Source organism: Phasianus colchicus, chromosome 4 (genome assembly GCF_987193195.1).
Source record: "Phasianus colchicus chromosome 4, bPhaCol1.hap1.1, whole genome shotgun sequence".
In the NCBI taxonomy this organism is placed as follows: Eukaryota; Metazoa; Chordata; class Aves; order Galliformes; family Phasianidae; genus Phasianus; species Phasianus colchicus.
Genome location: NC_143439.1, coordinates 31,773,824 through 31,799,324, shown reverse-complemented (window position 1 = coordinate 31,799,324; position 25,501 = coordinate 31,773,824). Strand labels below are relative to the sequence as shown.

General features: G+C 40.7%; 1 protein-coding gene and 1 long non-coding RNA gene across 3 annotated transcripts in view; one reads left to right on the top strand and one right to left on the bottom strand.

Annotated features, from left to right (window-relative positions):
• Positions 1 to 1,613: 1,613 nt before the first annotated feature.
• Positions 1,614 to 19,114, top strand: LOC116231182 (uncharacterized). The gene is made up of 3 exons (XR_016466026.1): positions 1,614 to 2,001; positions 4,137 to 4,233; positions 17,964 to 19,114. It is a non-coding gene; the product is annotated as an uncharacterized LOC116231182 (long non-coding RNA).
• Positions 2,211 to 25,501, bottom strand: part of SLC4A4 (solute carrier family 4 member 4) — a 195,976-nt gene continuing 172,685 nt past the window's right edge. The window contains exons 20-27 of one of the 2 annotated variants that reach the window (XM_090139096.1): positions 23,191 to 23,369; positions 21,756 to 21,828; positions 17,664 to 17,732; positions 15,852 to 16,025; positions 13,124 to 13,285; positions 8,430 to 8,526; positions 5,063 to 5,142; positions 2,211 to 4,208 (exon numbers count right to left, since the gene is read on the bottom strand). In XM_090139096.1, coding sequence (XP_089995222.1) covers positions 5,099 to 5,142; positions 8,430 to 8,526; positions 13,124 to 13,285; positions 15,852 to 16,025; positions 17,664 to 17,732; positions 21,756 to 21,828; positions 23,191 to 23,369 — 798 coding nt within the window. In that variant the 3' untranslated portion in view covers positions 2,211 to 4,208; positions 5,063 to 5,098. The remainder of the gene's footprint in view (positions 4,209 to 5,062; positions 5,143 to 8,429; positions 8,527 to 13,123; positions 13,286 to 15,851; positions 16,026 to 17,663; positions 17,733 to 21,755; positions 21,829 to 23,190; positions 23,370 to 25,501) is intronic. The other variant, XM_090139095.1, reaches the window with a different exon arrangement.

Genomic DNA, 25,501 nt, shown 5'->3' with positions numbered 1-25,501 from the left:
CTGGTTTGCTGATTCCCATCCACTACCAGCAGTCTCTGCTGAGAAGTGAGGCTCCTCCCAAGAGAAGACAAAAATCTCAGTTTCAGATGGACATGGGTCTGTTCAACTTTCATTTCTGAACAAAGTTATATTTTGTTCCCCAAAAAGCTTCAGTAAATTATTTCAAGTGAGTACATCTGTTGTTAACTCACTCTTACAGAGCCATATATGCCAAATCTCTTTGTGTTTATAAAGGCTGGTCCAGTGTTTCTCTACATGAAGTGATGGGACCTTTTTGAATAGCCTCTCCATCCAGAGACCTGCCAGACATTTGGCCTTAGCAATGGTAACAATGACAATGGTGATCTAGGAATCTTCATTCAGTCAAATCAAATGGATACATAAAAATTAAAACCAAAAAATACACAACTCTCCAATAAATGCATAAAGTTACTTTATTTTCAGTATACATTTAATTTTGAAAAATATAAATGCTAAAATATCTCATCATCTTCATCTTTTGATTCCATAAAAGTCACAATAGAAAGCTTCATAAAACTGTAAAATACTATGTTATAAGGAATTTCATGTTTTATATTAGTGGAAAAAATTTTAATATATTGAAATGTTTTCTGCTTTTTTCGTTTTTGTTCCACCATCTTGATCCACTTCATTTTACATTAATTCTTTATTCTTTCCTCCAAAGCAAATACAGACTTAAGAGAATTAAAAATAATAAAAGTATTTGAAAGTGCGTATTGATTCCAAGAAAAAAAAAAAAAAGTAATGCATACAAATATATGTCAACCTTGATGACAAATAATTAGTGGCTACAGAGGCAGACAGACACCATTTTCATGGGCCTGGGACAAAGCTATCTGCAGTTTGTTTTCACTGGGCGATGGCAGGATTTTTGCCCTCAGCTGGTACCTTTTTTTGTAGGACTTGTAAGAGAAACTGTTTGGGGAAGTTTTTTGTGTTTTGTTTTTTTTTTTTAATGGACTCTTCTGATTTCCAAAGTGCTTATCTAGGCTTTTCTCACCAAATGTCCAATTCTGAACCAAAATTAGTTTTAGTTTTGTTGTCACAAGGCTTACAAAGTGCAGTGAAACTCACGTTTTGGTGACATCAGCCTATCAAATGTTATTAGGCAGCTGCTTTTCACTGCCTTCCATCTCTCAGTGCCAGCAGAGCTCTTGCTTGCTGTCCTTGTGGTTAATTTTTTTAAAGGAAAAAAATAGAAAGGAGACACAACCTTCCACAAAATGCGGTTGTCAGGAAGCAGGAAATGAAACTTTCCAGCTTCTGTCTCTATCCAGAGTTGCTTTTGACATGGAGAACTACAGCAGTCTTTGTCCCATCCCTTAAACAATGCTACCCTCTGTACAACTGCTCCTCTGTTAACGTAAAAAATTAAAAAAGAGAGAGAAAGATCTAGATCAGCAGTCAATACATTTCAAGTACATTTAACATGGTTCAAAAGTGGAAGACCTCATTTTTGTGAAGACAAATCACCAGGTAATAGCAGATGAAAGGATGCATGATGTGTGTGTGCGTATATGCATGTGTGCAGTATGCTGCATTCTGAGCATACTGTAGGTGGGGGGAGGGCTCTTTTGTCAGTGCTCTCTTAAGGAAATCTTTTTCTCTGTATTAATCTATGCTGATCTTTCCTTATTTGGATTTCTACAAATAAAGTGTCTGGGCAAAACATAAAAGCTCACATGTACTGTGTACGTGATGACACTTGAGCCTGTTTCCCCTTTGGTAGTCTGCAACTTACTTTCACCAAGGAATTAAAACAGTTTTTTATGTGTTAGCATTGCACTTCCCAGGTTCTCTGTCCTCCAGCTACTCCTAGCAGGCAGCAGAAGGGCTCACACAGTGGCTGCTTTTCTGGCTGCTTCAGATAGCTCCTCATCCTTTTTGAAGCAGGTTTGGGCTGCATTTATGGGATGCTGATAAAGAGGAACAGCTGCTCTCCCTTCTTGCACTGCTTCTCACAGTAAACAAAAATGTTAGGTAAGCAGAAATTTAGATTCCTTGGTAACAAGCTGGGGAATGTACGTGTGTGTGCATGTGTGTGTGCTGTGCCAATTCCTCTGCAACTCAATCCTCTTTGTGCAGCAATGAGCACTTGCACAAGACTGTGCAAATAATATAAAAATAATATAAAAACCATAATATTATTACAGTCCATATAATTGCATCTTTTTTTTTTTTTTTCCAGATACTAGTTCTGGTTAAGAGTCGTAGTTTGCAGCTCTGATTGTTGATGTGGTTGTTACTAGCTTGTGGATGCTAAAATTTGGCATATAAGGTCTCTCAGCACCATGATGAAATCCTATTTCCTTAATCAACATGGACTTTGGTTTCTTCACAAGAGGTGTGGAAGCCACTAAGCTCTACTTTTTTACTCAGTATCTTTGCTACGTTAGGAAAAAAAAAAATGAAACAAAGCCACATGTTAGGCATTACAAAACAGTTTCTGCAAGTGCATTTTTTAATGCCCGGCACTGGGGGCTATTAGGGACTGTCCCCCCTCTCCTCCTGCTGGGCAGCCGCTCTCACTGCTGCTTCAGTCCCTGGTATGCTTCACTGCAGGGAGCTTCATTTTTAAAGCGAAGCCTTTGCAGTGTGTTATATGAAATCCTCACACTTGAAATAAATGTGCTGGGGAAGGACAGTTTCCCAAATGCTATTTTATATGTGCACACTCAAGTTCACTGTATACCCACAGCAGAGAAAATGATCTGTCACAAGGCAATGCTTGCTGGGTTTAAAACCAAAAACCTGTGTCACTGTGCCTAGCTGATTTGCTACTGCTATGTCATCGTGTATGGAAGGTTTGGTTTACCTGGCAGAGTGCCGAGCAGTCAAGGTGTAAGAATAAACTCTGTACGTGACAGAAAGCAGTGCCTGCGCACTGTCAGTTCTTGAGGAGGATCCAGATCTTGTGTCTCAACTGCACGCAGGGCGTTTCCACTTGCACACATACACACACGTGCACACACGGATGTTTCACATGAAAGAATTCTAACAATACTGCATAGGAAATCAACATAATGAATACAATCAGCATCGTCCACTGACACTGTTAACCAGTCAGTATTTCACTTACCAACAGTACACTTAAGACTTCCTAGATCATGAGAGATTTAAGTCATATCCCATCTCCTTCATAGTGAAGTTAGATTATTCATAAAAAACATAATAATCCTAAGTAAAACAGAAGCTTTAGAGTAGAAGGTGTTAATAAAACTGATCCAGCCCTATGCCATGTCCTGGAGATTGTGTACTTTTTTTTTTCTTTTTTGTAAAAATCACATTATATATGGTACAATACATTTTTACAGAAAGCCTGGCATCTAGAAATAAGAGGTAGAACTACTCAAAACTATATGTTTCCTGCTGCAGGAAAAATTCATTTTTCTTTACAGTAATTAAAAAAAGGTTAAAAAAATTAACAAAAAAAAAAGTCATAGGTTAGGCCCCCATAATTTAAACAAAATAATCTAGGAAAATAACACTCTTCAATGTACCTGACGGATTAAGTCCATTAAAGTGTTTTTAAAAAAAAAATTGCATAGGAAAGGGACATTTCAAAACACATGCTACAACGATGGCAATAGTTTGTCTGTGCTGGGAGCGAAGTACCTTTTAGTTTTCCTTCCTGTGTTACTACAAGTACAGGCTTTAAGAGCAAGTTAGTATTAGCAGCACTTTCCAGCATCTTAGAGCAGTGTAATAAAGACATTGAATTAGCCTGGAGGTCAGTTTTGTTCTGCCAGACAACAAACAAACAAACAAACACTGATTCACAACTAAAGTAATGCCAGTTCCCCTGACATTTCACAAAAGTATTATATTATATCCTTAATACTTCTGCCCTCTGCTTGCAAATGAGATGCGTGTATGTCTAAACAACAGAGAAGGCAAAAATGAATCTTGGTCAAAGTGGAAAAATTGGGTGAGGATAAATAAGAGGAAATCTAAAGGGGGATAAGGATGGAGCGGGGAGCGCAGAATGTCTCATTTACCTATGCAGGTGGGGAGCAGAGAGCATTGTAATATTTGGCTAGTGACAAAATAAATTCCATATAAGACTTAACAGACAGACAAATTACAAAGTAGTTTCTGTTCCCTTGCTCCTCCAGAAATAACCATTGTCTTCAGGCTCAAGTTCTATTCTAATTTGAGGCACAACTTTTACTGGAGTTCGTGGAGGGCTGCGAAGAAAAAGAAGGAAGGTAGGTAAGTGTACGGACTGACGTCCATTTTAGTAATGCTTGATGCGCTCTGCAGCGCTCAGCTGAATTCTGAAGAGTACATTTTCTGAGGGATCAGTTCCTGAAAAACTGTACAACTCCAAGAAAAAAAATATATTTGTAAACAGAGTGGCAGCTGATTCACACCTCAAAAATGCAGGTCCTAGTACTTAGTGGGCACAGCATGGTGTTACATCTAGAAATGGAAAAAATGCTCAACTCCCAGTACCAAGTATATCAGCACAGACCAGTACAATACAGCTTTCTGAAACTGGCAGTTTACAGATACTAAATAAATAACTCAGTTGGGCACTGGTAATATAAAGCTCTCCTTGGCACCAGAATTTATTGATAGGCCTGTGCATCAAGTAATATTATTTTAATGAATTGTTCCAAACAAACACTGCTCATGTCAGGGAGTAAGCCTACAGATTTTGTTAACAGAGGAGCTCCACATATCCAGCAGTCGCGCTTCACACAGCTAACTGCCTGGATAAGTTTATATATTTTTAAGTCATTTAATTTTTTTCCCTGTAGACACGTTTTTCTGGACTTTTCCCAGTTGTTCCACAACTTTTTGCTAATTTGGACCCCAAAACAGGCATGAGTACTGCAGCTGGGGTCTAACATAAGGCCAGCAGAATACTTAGGCAAGCTTGTCACTCTCTCCACACCGTAAGGCCATGCTGGGAATTAAGTTAGGATGTAACTCTCAAAGTGTTTTCTAAAGGGTTTCCTGTAGGCAGATAGGGACTTCGCCTTGTAGAATTTCAGTACACTGTGGCACATACAAATTGCATTTTACAAGTACTTACCTTGGCATAGTGTGTGACTGAAGAAAAGGAATTTTATCAGCACGATGTATGGCGTTCAAGGAATGTTGGTGATTTTTCTTCTGTCAGGGGGGAGAGAAAAGATCTTTTTTGTCATTGCATGCAGCACTGATAGTTTCTTAAGCCCAGCAAACATTCACATGTATTTAGCAGTGCTTTTAACTGCTGACTTCCTGCTATATGAATTTCACAGCTTGTAAATGAAAATAATAAAGTTAAGTCTCTCCTCCAAGATACAGAACCTGAACTGCCCAAACAACTGTGATTTATTTGCAGGGACTGCCTTGTGAGCTGCATTCAGCTGAATGACTTTGCACATGCAGACACACAACTGCATAAGCAGTTGTACAGCCACGAGCAGTCACTTAGCTGCCACAAAAGAGGCCGCTAAGCTTCTCCAAGTAAACAGCCCGTGGGAAAACTCACTTTGTATTCACCTGCACTGCACTGCAGCCTAGCAAAGGGTGTCCACCTCAAGTACGCTTCCCGGGGGGAAGCCATGAGACACTGCAAAGCTGGTCTTAGCCCAGCGTGAGGCAGGAGCATTTCTGTGTCTGTTTGGTGCTTAGAGTTGCCTGACAAAAAGGAGTTGGGAATCCCTCAATCAGGGTTTGGGCACACAAAGCTTAGTTGGGAAATTCCCAAATTCCATCTCAGAAAAATTACTCTGTTTTTTGGCCTCCTTTCAGCATATTTACATCTTGATACTTACCTTTCATCTACAACTTTAGTTACCCTGTGTTCCTCACTGTAGCATCCGAACTCCTTGCATGAAAACAGGTGGCTTGTTGCCTGTAATCACATTCATTTCCTGACCAGCGTGGTGAAATGTAGTCTTTTTTAATAATAATTCTATTCTTGCTCTAGCTGAAGGGAAGCTAAAGGGTAAAAAATGAATTCTGTGTTTGGACTGAGAAACAGCTGGAATTCACTTCTCTGCCTTAGTAGTTGAAGGGTAAAATTGTTTGTCAAGCACTCTGAATTTGCAAAATATGCACAAGTAGTGAATGCTATTAGTATTATTATTAATACACTTTGAGTCTCGGAGCACTGGGTGAGTAGGGTGAGACCATGGTGTGGATGGATTCCAGCTACTTTTTTTTTTTTTTTGCATTGTTACTAAATAAAAGCTGCCAAATCAATTTCAGAATCATAATACTGTACATATACACAAACTGCTGCTTGGCCTACGGTCGTCTTATCCCATGTTGTCTGAAAGGGCATTTCAACAACCATTTTGTGGCAGAAGTACTACCATTCCCCTAATTATTTCAGCCCTGATGAACAGTGTACCCAATTGTAAGATCCTGTGCAACAACATTTAAGATGAACTTGGTTTAAGCATATCAGGGCATTTTCACAGAAAAATGAAGATGATCTATTAGGTTCAAGGTTGATACACTGAGAGTATACAATTACTAATTGTCTTTCTCTTTGGCTTTGTTTTAGAATGTTAATCTCTCAAGTGTTTGTTTATCTAAAAACACAATGCAATGCCTAGGGTTGCCAAATGCCACCACCAAAAGCCAAGATAGTTAGGGACCAGCTCCTAAACACAAATCCTACTTAAGGAATCTAAAGATCGGTGTTTCCAGGTCTTATTCCTAGAAATCTTATCACCAGTAATGCAGCAGTACTGATTCACTGTTATCATTTGTGCTTCTTTGTTCCCATCTCACAACAAAACAGCATATTTATCTCAAGACTGAACCCATTGCTCATCATATTGTCAGAAGTTGCTGTTGCCAAAAGAGCTCATGTCAGTTGTTATTTCTGATTCCTCTCTTAAAAAACTATAATATGAGAAGTGAAAGTGACTGAAAATGAAAGCATAGTCTAGTTGGAGACCTGTAGCTAGCAGTGTTCCAAGCACCACTTACGGCATCTGGTATTGTTCAACATCTTCATCAGTGACCTGGATGAAGGGATAGAGTCCACAGCAAGTTTGTTGATGATGCAATATTGGGAGAAGTGGCTGACAGACCAGATGGCTGTCTTTCAGAGAGACCTGGGTGGGCTGGGGAGTTGGGTAGAGATGAACCTGATGAGGATTCAGCAAGGGCAAGCATACAGTCCTACGCATGGAGAGGAATACCCATATGCACCAGTACAGGTTAGGGGCTGAACTGATGGAAAGGATTACAGGTTGACCATGAACCAGGAGTGTGCCCTTGTGGCCAAGAAGGCCAATGGGATCCTGGGGTGCATTAAACAAATCATGGCCAGCATGTCAACAGAGGTTCTCCTCCCCCTCTAGTCTGCCCTGGTAAGGCCACATCTGGAGTACTGTGTCCAGTTCTGGGCTCCCCAGTTCAAGAAAGACAGGGAACTCCTAGAGAGTGTCCAGCGGAGGGCCACAAAGATGACTGGGGGCCTGGAGCATCTCCCTATGAGAAAAGTCTGAGAGACTTCAGACTTTTCAGTCTGGAGGAGACTGAGAGGAAGATCTTATCAATGCTTAGATATCTCTGAAGGGCAGGTGTCAAAAGAATGGGGCCAAGCTGTTTTTGGTGGTGCCCAATGACAGAACTAGGGGCAACAGGCAAAAACTAGAATACAGGAATTTCCATTGAAACATGAGAAAGAAATTCTTTACTTTGAGTATGACATAGCACTGGAACAGGGTGCCCAGAGAGGCTGTGGTTCCTTCTCTGGAGATATTCAAAACCCTCCTGGAAGCTCTCTTGTACAACCTACTGTAAGGGAACATGTTATTGTAGGGAGTTCAGACAGGATGATCCCAACCCCTACAATTTCTTGATTCCATGATATTAACCTAAGAAATTAAAAAGACACAATAGCACAAAAGCAAGTCACCTAAGAAGGGAAATGTGTTAAAAGGTCAAATGATCACTGCCTTGTCAGTGTAATGAATAATGTGAATCAATGACATGCTTAATTATTATTTTAAAGTGCTGAGTTTTGCAACTGCTTGGAACCTACGGAAATAAACAGTAACAGGACAGAGATGCAGTTTAGACATGCTGCAAATCCAGAGCAATAGACTCCGAAAAAATAAATGCAAACCATCAGCAAATTTAACATGAAATGGCAAAGTGGATGGGGATGTTACAGAGAGGAGGAGAAAGGAAGTTATCACGAAACATAGCTGGACAAAAGCAGTTTAAGCTGGAGGCACCAAAAGAAATAACACAGATTTTGGAAAGAAAAAATAATACATAAAAACAAAGCCAAATACTGTCATAAATCAGAGACCTGGAAATTAAAAACAAACAAAAACCCCATGCTTCTGAAATAATAGAAAAGCTTTAAAAAGAATTAATTTATATATATACTTTGTACTGCACGTCAGAGTCACGCAGGCATGCAAGAGGTTAGTTCTACTCACTGTCGGCAGGTTTGCTATCACTTAGGAAAGGTTCCTGCTCCATGATGTCCATTGGTATTTTAATACTTGGGACTTTTTCTGAGTAGGGGCAGTCAGACTGTGAAAGAAACGTGTAAAAGTTCTTAGAAAATTTCCACTGCTCTCTTACTGTCACCCATAAATTAATATCATCCTTCACATAATTTACGTAGAAATTAGGAGAAAAATAAAAGAAAAAGAAGGAATTCTGTAGCCCAGCTGATGGGCTTTTGATTTTAAACTGGATTCCTCTTGCACCTCACTTTCCCTCTTTCCTCACGCTATGGAAGTAAAGCAGACTGAAAGAATAATCTCATCTAAGTAAGCGTTATCTTTTCCTCTCTTCACCTCACCAGTTCCTATGCTACCAGTCTGTAAGACACAATCTGAGTCAGCCTGTGGTTGACTACAGGAAATAAAAATGGATTAAACATGCATTTGTTGGCAGAAATGATAGGGTACTGGCTTCTGAGAAATCTCACCAAAAAGTTTTCTCCTACTGCGATTCCTGTAAATTATAGCAGGACAATCTCTCTATTTTTTTCTCCTTCCAAACCGCTCTACAAGGAAGTGTCAGGCAGACAATCTTTAACTTCCATTGTTTCAACTCCTCTTTCTATTTATTACTTAAATAAAGTCAGACCTAGTCCCAGTTATACCTCTGCTTACAGTATCTCATCAAATCCAGGGTTCTTTTGAGAATTCATGTAATCCCACCACACAGGAGATATGGCAGACTGTCCAAGAAGAGTTACAAGTGCAGAGAAAAGCTGTACATTAGCAGGCCTTTCTCCAAGATAGCTTTCTGCTGAAGTCAGCGAGCTTTTGCTCAAATTATCAGCACACTATGACCACTGAGTCCCCACTGTGTCCCACTGGTTCCAATAATAACCCACTTGCTTGGCTTAGAAGGTGCTGAATTACTTGGCTTTTAATTTTATTTTTTTTTATAAAACAGTTTATCGTAACCAAAGAAGGGCTGATGCTGTTTGACTTGGCAAAGAAATTAAGGTGATACACGCCAGGTGATATGTGCCAGAAATGTAAACCTAGCTTTATTCCTGGAGAGAACTAGACAAAGCATGAAGTATGACACTGCGCTGGGGGGAATTAGACCTAAAAGTCAGAGTAGGAAAACATTACAGAAGCCAGAAAATCTCTCTCCCTGGGTTTTCTTTTTAGTTTTCTTTTCTGATTTTTGTTTGTTTGTTTGTTTTTTAATGTTACAGACATCCAGTGCAATACTGTGTGTACTCCATTTGCAAAACATTTCCTCAGATGTGTGCATATATATGTGCATTATTTATTTTTTACAAAGCTATATATAAGCATAGCTCAAATAAATTTTAAAAAGACATAGAGGCAATAAAGCCATACCAGAATTCCCACCCATTTGGAGCTATGTTGTAAGTGAGCTAAGAGTTGAGTAATCCATCCAACATATCACTGTTCTGCTGCTAATAAATAAAAGATCTATGGAATGGAAGTGCTCATGCTCCATCTGCTTTAAACTTGACCATGTAAAAAGAAAAAAGAGATAGAGAAAATGCCCGTGGTTGGCAAAAGTGCTCTAAAGGGGAAAAGAGGCTAACACACATTACTTCTTATTCTTAAACTAAATATAACATCCCAGTGTATTTTTAAAAAATTGGCTGGCGCTTCCTGGGTCATGCACTTTGGACATAAAATCTGAGACAAAATTCAACTTTCCACTACACACAACCTTAGATAAATCCAGCAGTTAGTGGCTGTAATTTTCACCAAGTTACTGAAAAACTTTCTTTGCATCTCCTTTCTTGCTGTCCCTGACTGCCAGCAAACCCCCAGTGAGAACTAACAGTAAATCCTAACTCATGCTAGAGAGTGGTCTCTGTTAATGCCAGGTTTTGCTGTGCTTGTTTATATAACACCACTTGAATTCACAACGTCCAGCAATTCTCTTCTCTCAACTCTTATCAGTAGAATGCCACAGTACTAATTTTATAGAGGCATATTTCTGGAATGGAAAGGGTGAAAATAACCAAACCAATAACACCAAGTGCTTTATGTTCAGGAAGCTGGCAAAAAAGCAAGTGCTGGAAAACAAAAACAAAAACAGTTAAGTAAGAACATTTTGCATAAATTCTGTTACCAACTTGAATGAGTACTGTACCTGAAAGCCTAGGAAGTTTAAAATACATCAGATACAGGAGACATGGCTCAGGATACTATGCTGCTGGATTCAGATCAATCATAATGAAGGAATTGAGTCAAACGTTTGTTGACTGTTCAGTACGTACAGCAGGACATCTTCTTTCACTTTGAATCATACAAATCTACTGAAGGAAACCCTTGATCTTGGCTTTCCACATGCTGGAGTAGTGACAGCCATTAAATGAAAAGGGAGCCTGTGCAAGGAACAGCTTTCTACACACAGTAGTACATAAATGCTCATATCCTGGGGCGAGGTAGCTTGCAGATGAAGGCACACTATTGAAACATTAGTGTCAGAATTTTTACATCCTGTTTCACTGGAGTAATAGAAGAGAAAAAGCATTTCTTATGTTGTCTCCCACAGCTGAGAGGAACAACGTGGGAATGTGCACATGTGGTTTTCCTGTTGATGTGACACCGATAATGTACAAGTCTTGGGTCTCATCAGCATGTTCTTAAGTGAGAGCTTTCCTGATGCTTGAAGCTTCTGCCTTCCCTAATAGTCATACATGAGCTGAAATTCTGAGCAGGACCTGTACTGCTAAGAAATGTGTCCTCAGGATTTCTTGATAGAAGAGTGCAGGAACAGAGTAGTCTAGTGGTCAGTGCCTGCTAGGAAGGAAGGGAAAGGGGAGTTCGCTGTCTGAAATAAGGACCAATCTTCGCAGCTGGGATTCAGCCTGATTTAATGAGGATTGGATCCAAGCTACCTCCTATGTCACCGCACCCTCACTACAAAATTCCTGGTTTCGACTCTTGTGTATATTTCCTGCATTATAGAGCATATGTTCTCTGAAGAAAGGCCACTGTATATTTTCTCACTGGAATATCTGGATTTTGTTGCCTCTAACACAGCTGTCACGTAAGGGACTTGAGCTCCAGTGTGTTCTCCATCTGGATCACAGTTGTGTTTTCTGTCCTGCCTACCTCGAGTAAGGCCAGGCATCAGAATGATCCGGAGGAACTCTTGGAGCTGTCGTATTACACTTGAAGACGAAGGAATTATTATCTAACCCAGCTGATTGTATAAATAAGGCTACTGTGGTGATTCTGCTCAGTACAGGAAAGATACAGATGATACACAGTAGAAACAGCAGAAGTGCTGCAGAACTGCTCTGCTATACTGTCACTTCACAGTGTGGTGGCAGCAGTGCTTCCCACAACTAATCACGGCTTGCTTGCATTCTCCTTAAGGCTTCACTGCAAAAAATGCTTCTGGGAAATAACACTAACCCAGTAGCTACTTCTTCAGGAATTTCCTTTTCCTGAGGTTGCTGGTATCCCCACTTTGCATCAACTAAAAAGGCCAGGGAGCAAGCACGCAAACAACTGATGTTGCTGTTTCTCTGTCGTATCACACAGACTTCACAACTTGGGTATTCCTGGCTGCAGGTCAATGAGCTAGGTGTGAATGTACAAGAATGGTCAGCTGACTTTTCCTTCCAAGGCATGATGCCTTCTCATTTACTTCTCCTGCTCTGTATAGGTGTGGTATTTACCAGCTTCAGGTGATCTTTGTCTAAATCACATGAAAAGTCTTTCTTCATTAACTCTGGAAGTTACACAAGCAGAACTACTGATGCTATGTCAGTGTCCTCCGTGTAGCTCATAATTAATGAAGCTTAGCTCCCTTGATACACAGTCATCCAGCAAAAAATGATGCAGACTGAGGCAACCAGCTCTCCAAAGGAAGTTCACACTTTCTATATGAAGTGCTCTGTAATCAGTGTGTTCACCACTTTCATTTAAGTTTATAGAATTTGAGTTCCCATGAGGTCTGGGTAGGAAAATGTTTGAAGGCACAAGTACCACATTTCATCTTACTACCTCTACAATAAAAAGTATCATTTTCTAAGGCACATGGATCTGGTCTAATCAGGTCACCACACTTAGTACTGACGTTAGCAAGGTAAGTTAAACTATTACAGTTTCTATAGGTATATACATGCTGCAACCTGAGATAGAAGCGAAGAGTAGAATACACTGCATAAAGGGCACGTATGCTATTTAAATGTATTAACAACAGACAACAACAAAGCCTCTGCTGAAACATGACAAGTCTTAACTTTTTTGCTTTTAAAAAGAGTAATTAGAAAAGAGAACAAAGCAGGCTGTTTTCAGAAGCATCAGAGCTGCTTGCGAAAACCTTTCTCCTCCTAAAACGTAAGAGACAATCAGGGAGAAAGGCAGAGGAGGAAGGGGAAGATGAACTAGACAGGATGATACAAGGTATTCTAGTAAAGGACATAACATGTCAGCAGATATCTTGGGCTCTTGTGGAAAGTGTGATAGCATTTTTGGCAGTGCAAGTTCCACCTACCACAGGCTGCTGATGCCTGGAAAAGGGAAGGCAGTGTTGAAAAGGTTTTGTTAGGGGCTCATTTGCTGCAACAGGTAAGGATTGTGCTGGTGTGCTTCAAAAGAGGATGGGGAAACCACCATCCCCAGAGTAGTTTTTAAAAAAAAGCAGAGAAGTTCCTTACATCCTCATTGTCACTGTCCAGACTGCCCTTCTTCTTTTTCTTCTTCTTCTCATCCTCTTTCTTTTTCTTGTCCTTTTCTGGAATGACGTCATCAAGAAAACTTAAGTCATGCTGGGAGAAGAGGTAGTCCATGGCTTTTCTGACTGCTACAAGTGCCAAGATCTGAAAAGGCAGAGAGGGACTTTTCACTCAGACACATTTTACTTTTGATTGGCAACGTTCTGTGCATACCTGTTCATGCTACTTTTTAATTCCAAACATTTGAATGCTGGTTGTAAAAGAACATACAGAGAACAAGGTAATTGAGATATTTCAGTTGATCGGCTTGAAAATCTAATGAATGGAACTGCGTCAGGCCTCAAGCAGCAGTATTTCATATCAGATTAAAGAGAAGCAACATACAGGAACATTAATGCAATCACCTACTGCTCCTGTAAAGACAGAAGTCATCTTTAACCTCCTGCTGACAAGTATCGAGCAAAATAATTAACTAGAGAGGCCCAAAATGAGTATTTTCATCCATTTTGGAATTCAGCTTACATGTATGTATGTTCACAAGGGCATCCTGAGTAATTTTCTTTACTTTTTTTTCCTCTCACCATTTCTCCAGATAGAACAATTCTTTAAAAATTAGACAGTGGCCTAGGTGTGCCTTCAGATTTTACAGTATTAAATTTGCTAGGATTGTGTTTGCAAGAAACTGAAGGAAAAGCTTTTTTCTGGGTAAGACTGCACTGTAAAGCACCAGGGAAAAAAATAAGGGACATGTCTGAAATGGGTGTCTACATCTGTGCTGAAATTTAGCCTCACCAACAGATGCATACCAAGATTACACGTACACTCTACTGAAGGGTGCAGTGCAGAATGAAAGCTCAACTTGGTTATAAAAAGATGTCATCCATTCCTGACAACAGAAGACACATTTTAAGACAGAACAGTTTGCTCCAAGTGATAAAGATCGATGGCAGAAATTATCCCTCAAAATGGATCTCAAACTTTGACTTACATAATTTAAGTGGGGTTACAGAAGTGAAAAATTACTCAGGGAGTGGAATATGCCGTGGAAGCACCCATCATTATTTCACTATAAATTCCCTCTTTATTAAAAGTACTTTCCCTACAGATAAGCAAGGGGCTGGCTGTTGGTTAGGTCTTCACAGTCAGATTGGAAGTTAATAGTCTTCCTGTTCTCAAGTGTAAAAACTGAGGTTTTATCATTAGATCCAGCCACATCTGTAATTATAACAAACTTCAGCAAACATAAAGATTCTCTTATGGGCAAAGAGGAAGTCTTCAGATCTTAAATTCAGCATTCAACAATATCATGTCCAAACCATGACAATGCAACAGAACAGCATGCCACTAGAAACTGCTTTTAGTATCTTTATATGTTTGCATATGTCGTAGCAAAAATATTTGTATGTTTTACTTTTTTCACTTGAATCAGCTTTTCTCATTTCACTAGCATCAGAGAATTGCCTCTGTTTTGTTTTCTGCTTTCCTTCATTTCACTTTCTTAAATAAGCACTGGAGTTTTGTAACTGTACCCACAACTGAGATCTTACTCATTAGTAAACCTGAAACTAGGGGAGACTGGGCCAATATGTAATAAATGAGTTTTATACAGCATTGACTTTACAGCATTCTGACCCACTTCCAAGAGAGACAGTCTCTTGGCATGTGGCTATGGCCACACTGGATCCATTTATCTGTAAAGTCACATTGCTCCCAGTTACATTAGCTGAGTCACAGGAGGTGTATGGAGGCAGAGAAGGGTTTGCTCTGTGCTCCCACACTATGGACATAAACTACTCCAGTGATCACTGGATCAGTGTAAATGGCTACAGGTTTTGGAACTTGGTCTGGTTTGCAGCCACGTGCCAAGTGTATGTGCAAATTCCCCTTACCACTTGTTTATTTCTTATTTGGCATGTGCACTTAACTGTGTCTCTAGGAATAATAATAATCTCTAATTGCACAGATAGCTGTTTCACTGTTCCCCTTCCTTGATGTAGAAATACCATATTAGACTGACTGCACAGTGTGTATTTATGAAATAATTGTGTGATTAATTATTTATAATTCAGCATCCAAAAAATGTTTTTAACATGACTCTGACATGCACTGTTAGAAAGACAATTTGCATCCTATAGATATTCTTAGCAATCTCAGATGTGAAACATGTGAATCAACATCCTTGCCTTTTTACTCAAGTTCCAAGAAAAAGAGAATCCCTTTCTCACTCTTGATTGTGCGAATCCTTCCCTCCACTTGGCGTTTCTCTGAGCAGTGAGATCAGCCCTACCACTTCATTCTCCTTTGTCAATTTGTGATACTGAAAAGTAAGGGTGTACAGTACTTAGTGTGGACTGAAAACGGAAAACTATGCACTCATTCATTCATGCAGCTCAAGGAGAAAACACAGCAAATCTAACCTTGGCAGCCAGGAGCAGTCAAAACCCTTCTGGCAAAAAATTAACTTTGGAGGCTTGCTTTCCCCTCCAGAGGATTTATGTGAAGGCAGCCACAGCACCTGAGAGAATGTGGAGAACGTTCACCCTGTGTAATCTTACATCAGCACAATGAATGAAGCGTGGAGTTCTAAGGCAGGGCTTTTACAGTGAGAGGATTTGATTTGCCTGTTTGTGGGAGAGTATGCCCATGTGTGGAAGGCCCAGGCTACAGAAAAGAGGTGTGGCTGGAAAAGGCAAAGGAGAACATCACCTACCATGACAGGGAATATGATAGCGGCCACAGTTGACTTGAGAATCCAGAGTAGGGCTAAGCAAACCACTTGCAGAAACGTGAACAGATGGACCCTGCGCAGCGGGACGTGACGCAGATAGATAAAATCAGGCTGGTGCTTTAGAGGCATCAAGAGCAGCTTCAGACGATCCATGAACTGGGTAGAAAATGGGAAAGCAATATATATATATATACATATAAATGAACACAGGGTAAACAATGAAGTGAGACAATTGCGTAATTAAACTATTAAGTGAGATCTTGAATCAACTTGCTCTCCTTCCATAAAGGAAGCACAACATGGAAGGCAGCATGGTTCCTCTATCTTGAGCAACTATTGCTGAATGCAGTGGGCTAAATATTTTTAACTCAGTTGTCTGAAGTTAAGCTTCCACACCTACATTTTGCACCTACACAGAAACAGAAATCAAGCATTTCTCAAAGCAAGGCCTTGAGGTGCCTTTATTTTAGGAAGCAGGACTCCATGTAATCTGATGATTAATATTTAAACCAAAAAACTTAGGTGTCAGTGGAAACAGCTCTGCTGGCTTCAAAAGAACTAGGCTGATCTGATGTAGCTGAAGTCAGAGGAAATTTTCTATTGAATATCCTGACTATGGTCAGCATCAATGCTTGGGTTACTTCTGTTAACTTCCCTGTTCCTGCCAGGAATGCTATAAAGACATTTGGCATTTAAAAGTAGTGCCTTTGTCAAATTAACTGCAAGCAGAGGTCAGCAGAGGTAAGGGCAGACATCATGTTAGCAGAGAAAAGAATGCACCCAACTGAACAAGATGGGCAGCTTTTCAGGCAGTGTCCCTTGCCCATGCTGGACTGGGTGGACTTGGAGTTAAACCAAAATGGAGAGTTCTCACTAAGTGAAAAACATCCTTGATGGGGGAAAATAAGTAAGTGCACAGTTCTGTGACCACCTGTGCCAGAAAGCAGGGGAAATCCCCTCCAGGAGAACCAGCCCAAGGGTGAACATTACAATCCCCCCGTTGTCTCTTGCCAGAACTTGGGCTTGTTGCCCACTTCTTAGACCAGATTTATCTCAAACCAGTGAATGAAAGCCTGGGCCATTTTAAAGAATACTCAAATAAACTCATGGTGCTCACAGAACACAGAGTCTTTCCCCATTAGAGCACAACTAAACAGTAAAAAGAAAGGCTACAATTAATAGGGTGCCAGAAAGCAACAAAAACACTTCCAGCTTCCTAGCACCAATTAAAGATATTGCACTGTGAGAAAGGCTCCTTACGTAATATTTCCTCAGAAAGAAAGGGGGCTTGGCTTCCCTTCCATAGCAAACAGCAATGTTCCCACTTGTTAACATTGCGGAATAACGCCACCATCATAAATCATGTTCTCTTGTTTTTCTTCAGTCTGTAACAGATGTTCCAGCAAAGGACCCAAACTATCTCAGAAGTGAGCCTAGAGCCTTTGTAAGCACACGCTGTCCTCTGTATCAGCATGTTGGGGGTGAAGAAGGATCCCGGGCCTTCACATAGGCCCCCCTCATTGCTTATGGGGCCAAGACTTGGCTGCTCTCCTGCAAATTTCTTTCCCTTAGTGTCATTCTCAAGAACAGCCAGTGTGTGGCAATATTGGTAAATAGTTGTTGCCCTGCCTGGGTTTCTTTGGAAACATAAATGAGATGGCGGAGGAAAAGAGGAAGGCCAGAAAGTCCTAAGAGAAGCCTTGTAATAATTAATGATTACCACCTTCTGGGCAAGGTCCTGCAGGGAGTCTGCTCACAGATGCCAGAGCAGCCCTGGACACTGCAGAAGCTTACCTGCACGCCATTGAGGGATGCAACACCCATGTACAGGAAGACACCATAGAGCACAGGCATGGGAATGAACTGCAAGGGAAAAGAGCAGGAGAAACCAAGTTAATCACTTCCATATATGACACATAACGTTAGTGCTCAGGGAGGCATAATCCCCGACTCATGACAGATATGAATTGTGCTTTTGAATGGGTAATGTACAGTAATAGACTGTATGCTATCTTTCTGCTGTATTTTGAGAGTTGAAAGAACATCTTGATAGCAGGGCAGAGGCTGAGTGATCTCTGTTCTCTCCCATTTCAGTGCAACTTGGAAGTCTCCCCAAGAAACAAAGGAAACAAGGACAGACAGTGCCAGTTAGCCATCAAATTTAAGAAGAGGTGGGATAAAACGTATTCCAGTAAATTCCAAACTACTTTTCACCTCATAGTTTCTAATGAGACTGAAAGCAGAAAGTAGAAAAGCAGAGCAAGAAAAGGCATCATGGATCCTATTACACATCCAACTTAATACACAATGGAAGTTTTTCCAGAAGGGCTGATCCCTTGAGTCCCAGATGAGCAATTATAGTCATGCAAAGTAAATCTCTAACTGCTCAATCTTTAACTCACACTAATCTGCTACAATTAATAAATAATGGACAATGAATTACATTCTTCACTTCTAGAAATTGGTTCTTCAAACAACGATTTCTACTCCTTCAAGTGTTACGCACTGGTCACATGCAGGTGGAAACAGTGTCCTTTGGAAATAAAAAAAGCAGTGGATGTGCAGGGGTGCAGCCCCATCTCCAGGTGCTTGCAAGGTTTAATGCAAGAGCAGCCATCACCAACTCCACCTTTCTGCCCAACTTCAGCAAATGTGGCTTTAAACTTCCCCTCCCGTGCCACAGGACCAGCCCAGCTACATCAGCCAGTGTCTGCACTAATCCAGGTGGCTGCAGAGGAGAAACCCTTTGACTACTGCAGATTTCTGCATACGGTAACAACATACATGCTTCCCCCCAAAAAAATAGCTGGTCCTCCAACCCAAAGCACAGAGCCTTCTGCAAAGGCAAAAACAATTGCACAGTAGCTACAAAATGGAGAATGCTCTTTTTGACGAACAACAAAATTGTGTGCAATGAGTGTGGCATGTGAATGGAAATACTTGGGCATAAATCAAACACAAGATCTGAATAAAGGCCATTGTGCCACACTTGTTTTAACCCAAAAAGAGCAGAAAGGGCTCTGCAGCTGTCTGCCCAGAGTGAGGGAAGCCTTCATGTAGTGACAGGCAGCTGCCACAAAATGACAAGTGCAGCACAACCAAAGTCTCCCTGCTCAGAGTGTCACCTGGACTAACATGATAGGAATGTTTGTTTTTCAACCTGTTTATGTAACTCATTAAAGTGGCAAATAATCTCTGTTTATTGAGTTCTCCACTACATTATTAATCGTTTACTAGGTAATAAACACAGCACTATGTAAATTTCTGTGGAGGCCTTGATCCTGAATGCTTGCATTTCACTTCACTAAAGTCACCAGGGCCACGTGTACAACGTCCTCAAAGATCAAAGCATCACTGCCTACGTTCCTTCCTTGTCTCACTCCCTCTCATCTCCTTCAAGCTCCTTGACCACTGTTTGTCCCTCCTATTGGGGAAGGACGAGGAGTCAGTGTGTGGTCCCCAGAGTTATGAGTACCCAAGGGATTCAACATCCTCACTGGATCTGAGGGATTAGATAAGTCAGTATCTCCTCCAGCAAGTTGAGCAGGAGGCTTTATGAGTTTGACTTTCTAGTTCACTTACCTTGCTTTCTTTTCTCCCATTCTTTCTCCTTCTCTTTTTCAAAAAAAAAAAAAAGAAAAATGTCTAAATATTATTTCACCGTTCCATTATAGTTAATCCTGTAAATCATTCCTGAGTGAAACTTCAGCACATTATCCTGCAGAGTAGCAAGCAGTGCTTTCATTTTGGAAGATTATGTTTTGGCAAAGTATTCACTGGCTATGGGGTTGCTGGCATGGGCACTCGGAACAAACCTGCTGCTAGCCAACAGAATTAAGAATGTATTTATAGGAAAGTGCCTGTCATTCTCCTAGCAGGGTAGAGGATGTTTTGGATGAGATCTGCCATAACTGAACTGGAGAGATGAGTGACATTCAAAAACAGCACAAACACAACACCCACAAAAAACAAGGATGGGATTATTCTGCGGATTCCCTGTCTTATTGAATTTGGTAGCATTAGTGTTCAATTTGCCGCTGGCATGAGAAGACTCAAATGTTCTGCAATACATTCTGCTAAGAGTTCTTTGCAGCAGGAGACCCTACCGCTGGAGTTTGTTGAAGGTCCTGAAACACTGCCAGCTAATTCCTATTGGCACGTGGGCAAGGAGCATGCCAATTTGTCCTCAGACATCCTTCTGTGAGGATCTTGCCCATACACATTCTTTGGAGAAGCTGAAAAAAAACAATGAGGGAAGCAAGAGCAGGGGAAATAACGGAGCCTGCAGAATAGAGGAAGAGAGATCTTGCAAGGAAAGGTCACATGAACTAACAGTGTGCCTGCACTCAGCACCACTTAAACCATCCCAGGGACAGGCAGTATCCTGCACAAGGAACAGATAAGCACGTTTTCTAGTTTCATCCTTCTCTGATTCGATGCACCGAGGATGCATTTCTTTGTGGTTCTGTGCCAGTAAATCTCAGCTCTTGGAAAATAGCTGCCTATCTAGATTAAATGGTACGTGAGCAGCACAAGTGTCCAAAGGCTTCGGTAACATCACAGGAAGAAAAGATCAGGAAATTAAGAAATCACATTTTATTGCACTGCTTCCCACAGAAACATGTTTTCTGTACTGCCGAGTTGGACATTGCTTTTGAGCAAGAAGAGGAGTGCTCTTTTCGGAGGATTTAGTGTAAAAGAATGGAAATTCGATTGTTGTGCTGGCTCTTTTTAAAAGCAAGGCAAGCTGCAGGAGCCTCACACTGCTGAGGTGCATGCCTTGGCAGCCCTAACAGGCAGGGCAAAGTTCCTGCTCTACGAAGGCAGTGGCAACAGTCCCAAAGATTTTTGGCCAGAACTTTACCTATGGAGTAATACTATCTGCTGTAGGCTGTGCTCATTGCCATCAGTTCTGCATATTCTCTCTCATCAAAGTTACTTCCTTTCAGTGGGCTCACACATGCCCCACGAGTAAATACCAGATGAAGATTTTCATGATCCACGTGTAGAAGATCCTGAAAATCTGGTTCTGACAATTCATACCACAGAACTTATTTCCTCCTCTAGAAACAGCTAGACTTCAGGGTGAATGAGAAAGTGAGAGGTATCTGCAGGCTGCATCACTCCCTCCAAAAGTAGAAACTTCACCCCAATCCTTCCCTCTGACACATGTTGTAGAAGCATTCTTAATTCTGCACTTGACAGCTTCTTCTGGAGCTCTAAAGCAAAACTATTTTAGGCTCCTGGAGGCCTTCTGGGAGTAAATGTGACCTGAAAGAAGGTGCTGCAAAGTTGCATTCTTGCACCTCACAACAACTCAGCACACAGCTCTATGCAAAGGAACAAAGCCAGTACATAAACGCCTGGGTTTGTGTGTGTGTGTGTGTGTGTGTGTGTGTGTGTGTGTTTGTATGTTTTACCATGTGCGCACATGTCTATATGCAAATGTACTTTTCTGGATTACATATTCATCTGTTAATCTGTCTTTCACACAGCAACTGTGCTTCACTCCATGATGTTATCAGTATGGTCTCAAAGTTTATCTACAATATGCTTTCCTTACAACACAGGCACAGCAGGAGAATATCATAAAAGAAAACTTTACCAGAAGAAAAATCCTAAATTAAAATCACAGCCCTCAAAACCAACAGCCCTGAACCTTGGTACTATCTCTATGTCTATAGCACGCCAAAAATACATTATTTTTTTCCTTCCAAAAATTTAAGCTTTTGTTAAATTGAAGAATTGCATCAGTGATTCTCAGTACTTTTCCATACTTCAGCAATGAGCCTTTTTAGAAGCACAGAAATGGTGTGACGGCTGTGGTCTTGGCCACTTGCTTGCACTTCTGTGAGCAGAAGGAAGCAGAAGAGATTATGTGCTTACCTTCAAGATAGGAGCCATAAAGACAGATACACCAGTTAGAATGAAAACAATGACTCCAGTGACTCTCTGCTCCCTGGAAGAAAAGCATTAGGTTAGCAGTATGGTTTCAGCTTTAATTCCAATTTTGTTCCCTTCTTAGAGCATTCAAAACCTATGTACATTCTGGCAACTCATTTTTTGCAGCCACATTTTCAAAGCTGACTGACAATAACAAGCCAACACCTTCAGGCAGGCATCTTTATCATGACCAAGTCTCATACAGATCTTTTTTCAAGCACCAAATCAGTTTTTGTATGTTTGCTTGTTTCCCTAGCTCCATTGTTTGTGGATCAGCAGAGTGCTGCTACTAAGTAATGAGTGTGTTTAAATGTTAAACATTAGAAACTGTTAACCAGCAAACCAGATTCTCTGCACGGCAGCTTTCACAACATGCAAATAGGTAATAAATCATTAGCTCTCCACTCTTAAATTAGCAGCATATTTCAAACGTTGGTCACAGTATTCCAACAGTTAGATAAATGCTGTTTCTCACCGTACTGTACACTGCTCTGCACACCACGTACACGGGGAGTTCACAATCCCCTGGTCCAGGACTTCATGGGGTGCTGGACATTTGACTTAAGAGGCACCCACAACTGCTCCCTGCATCTGAAAATGCTTTTGCAAATAGTATTTCTGAGTACTTAAAGTTAGGCCATTAAGTTTCTATTATTTGCCTAACTAAGTGATTTCCAAGAGTGCTGCTGCTCCTGTTGAAAGCACTTCAGGCCACTTAATTAAGGGCAACCAAATACAGAACAAATGGTTTGAATTAATAGAATAGATTGCTTTAGCCACAACATGTTTAGGTCTTTTACCACTATGTTTGCTAGCAAACACCTGTCTAGTTTCCATGGATAAGGACATCTGAAGTAAATACATCTTCTTTCTCAGACACTGGAAAACTGCTGAATCTCACAGTCAGGTTGGGAAATACAAAGAAGGATGTAGGAGACTCTTCATGAAAACACTGCAGTGCCCCGATGGCACCAGACCATGCAATGTAAAGCCTTGTGTAGTTAGAAGTGGCTTCAGTGTGCATGCCCAAAGTAGACAAAAATTATCTCAACTCTGAAATTAAGTTCCCTTTTCTTCCTCCCTTCACTTGCCCTCACTCTGTACACAGACACACATGGTAGAATGGTTTTCTTCCTTTTCAAGAAAGAGTATCTGCAGAAGGATTATGCCAGATAAGCTTCCAACTGGATATATCCTCTGAAGGCAGGGAAAAAAAAAGCTGTAAGGAAGCACAGCTGATCTGAAGATTTACTGCAAATCTAAGAGCTATTTCCCCCTTGAACTTCTACACATGTTCTGTTCAGAGCACGACCATTTATAGTACAAACTGATCTCTGCAGGCAAACAAGGTAATAAAGGTCTATTTGGTTTGACATACCTCACTCCCAAAAACTTGGGCTGTTCTCCAGGGGCTGAAGTTTCAGTCTCCATCTTCAAGCTGTCAATATGAGCAATGGAGATCACAGTCGCAGCAACATACCAGGGCAGACCCATAAAGGAGCAGATAATCATCAGAATGGCCACCCAGAACAAATCCAAATGATACCCAGCACCTTTCTGTGAAGGAAGACAGACAACCTTAGCTTTAATTATTCTAAATGCATAAGGATTAGCCAAGGTTCTGGCACAGGGCAGAGGCACACCAACCAAGCAGCATTTCCTTCAGCTGTATCTTTAGTGAACTGCTTGACTGCTCTAAGAGACAGAAGTTTTCACAAGCAATTAGCAGAGTGGGTCACACTGGTACATAAAGGATGAACTACTGCCTCAGCAGGGAAAGCAGGTATATGATACTGTTCTGGCAAGTTCTGAAAACAATATAACGGGGTTAAGCAATAAGTATAAGAAAGTAGCAGACATGCAAGCTGTCCCACGAAAGACCAAGCACTGTGCAGTGTTTGGAGGTTGGGTTGGTGCAAGACAAGCCCTGCAGCCAGTCAAGTAGTTCAGTACAGTGGTACTCTTTACACAGCAGACTACAAGTTCACTGAGAAGTATTAGGTGAGTTATATGTCTTACCTTGTAAACAGTATAAGCAAGTTCTCAAAATATACGTATATCTTGATTACAGTGTGTTTACAGTAACCTGAAGGAGCTCTGTATTGCCTCTAAAAAAAAAAGCCACCAAAAACTGGAACCACACTACATATGCTATTTTTACAATTTAAGTTTTCCCAGATTTTTTTTTACATGAAGTGACACAGTGACAAGAAACCAAATACCCAACACTATTCCAACTCCCTACTGACTCCGCAGTGTATGCAAAACTAGAACTAGAACACATTTTCAGAGCATGAGACAGATACAGCAACAAGAGAGTTTGGACAGGGCAAGAACGTGGAAGGGTGATCTGTAAACAAGTGAGCAGTTTACATGGTGTGAGCAGTTGTCCTGCTGATCTGCTACAAGTGCACAGGACTTCTTTTGACATTGTGGGAAGCCAGAATTTTCACCAACTGTGTATTCATACGAGTCTAGCTCTCTACATAAACATCATTGTCAGAGCGGAGTCTGAACAACCACTGATGATGGAGGGGGAGCAGTGCTGACCCACGTACTGGTGCTAGGAAAGGGACACGTCATTCCAGACTGCAAGCTGTGAAATCCCCGTCCAGCTGCTTTTGCTTTGCTCACTTCACTTGGTTTCTCTCTTCTCTCGTATCCTGATTTGTAAAGACATGGCACACAAACAGTGCTTGTTATCTTTAGCTGGACTTGAGGTACTCTTCTAAAAGTCAGAAATTCTTCTTTACAATGGAGAACGAAGTTGTTCATAATCCCTTTCCCAGGCCCCTTGTTTTCTTCCAAGTACAACAGCTCCTTCCATTTCAAAGGCTTATTTCATTTGGCATCAGGAACTACAACAGCACTTTTGTGTGCCAAGTCATCTCACATTTGTGTGAGTGACAGCATGGATATGCACAGAGCTTTAAACACCTAAACCAACCTTTCATAAAACCAGACAGAAGCCTTATTTTATGAGGCAGCTGTTGTAAAATAACTCAATGCAATGATTTAATGAAGCTTACCTGGAAGTAATCTTAGAGATATACGATGCCTGCCAAAAAGGTAGCATTTACCATCTCCTATCTCAGGGCAAGATCTCAACTCCTATATTTAGGATACAAAGCAACTGCAGAAACTCAGTAAGGACTTCACAGTCAGTCTGAGCAATGCTGATTTTGCTGGGTACTGGAGGTACTTTCCTGAAAGCCCAACTATGCTTTCTGTGGCACACTGACAAGAGCAGCTCATGGGACACATAACTCATCAAAAAGAGAAAGCTGCCCTCATTCTTTGATTCTTTTTAGAAACCTTTTTCTTCAGATTGATCTGAAGAGAAACTCCAATGGAAACTGATCTTGTAAACAGAAGTTTCTGTCAGAGGCAGACAGCAGCACCTGCTAGCAAAACACTGGTGAATTCACCCCTAAAAGCCTTCTCCAAATCCAGTACACTCCTCCTATTATTAATCTGTTTTTTTTAAAATACATTAGTGGATTAACACAGGAAATTTACCGGTCACAAATGCCAAGAGAAGAAGCAAAAAAAAACAAACAAGACATCAAAGAATAGGATCTTCAGAAAAACACCAAAGAATTCTTCACAGTTTGATGTTTTAAAGATTAACCTTTTTTTAAACTTGTTCAATTTGATTTTATTGGAAAGAACAAATGAACCAGTCCTAC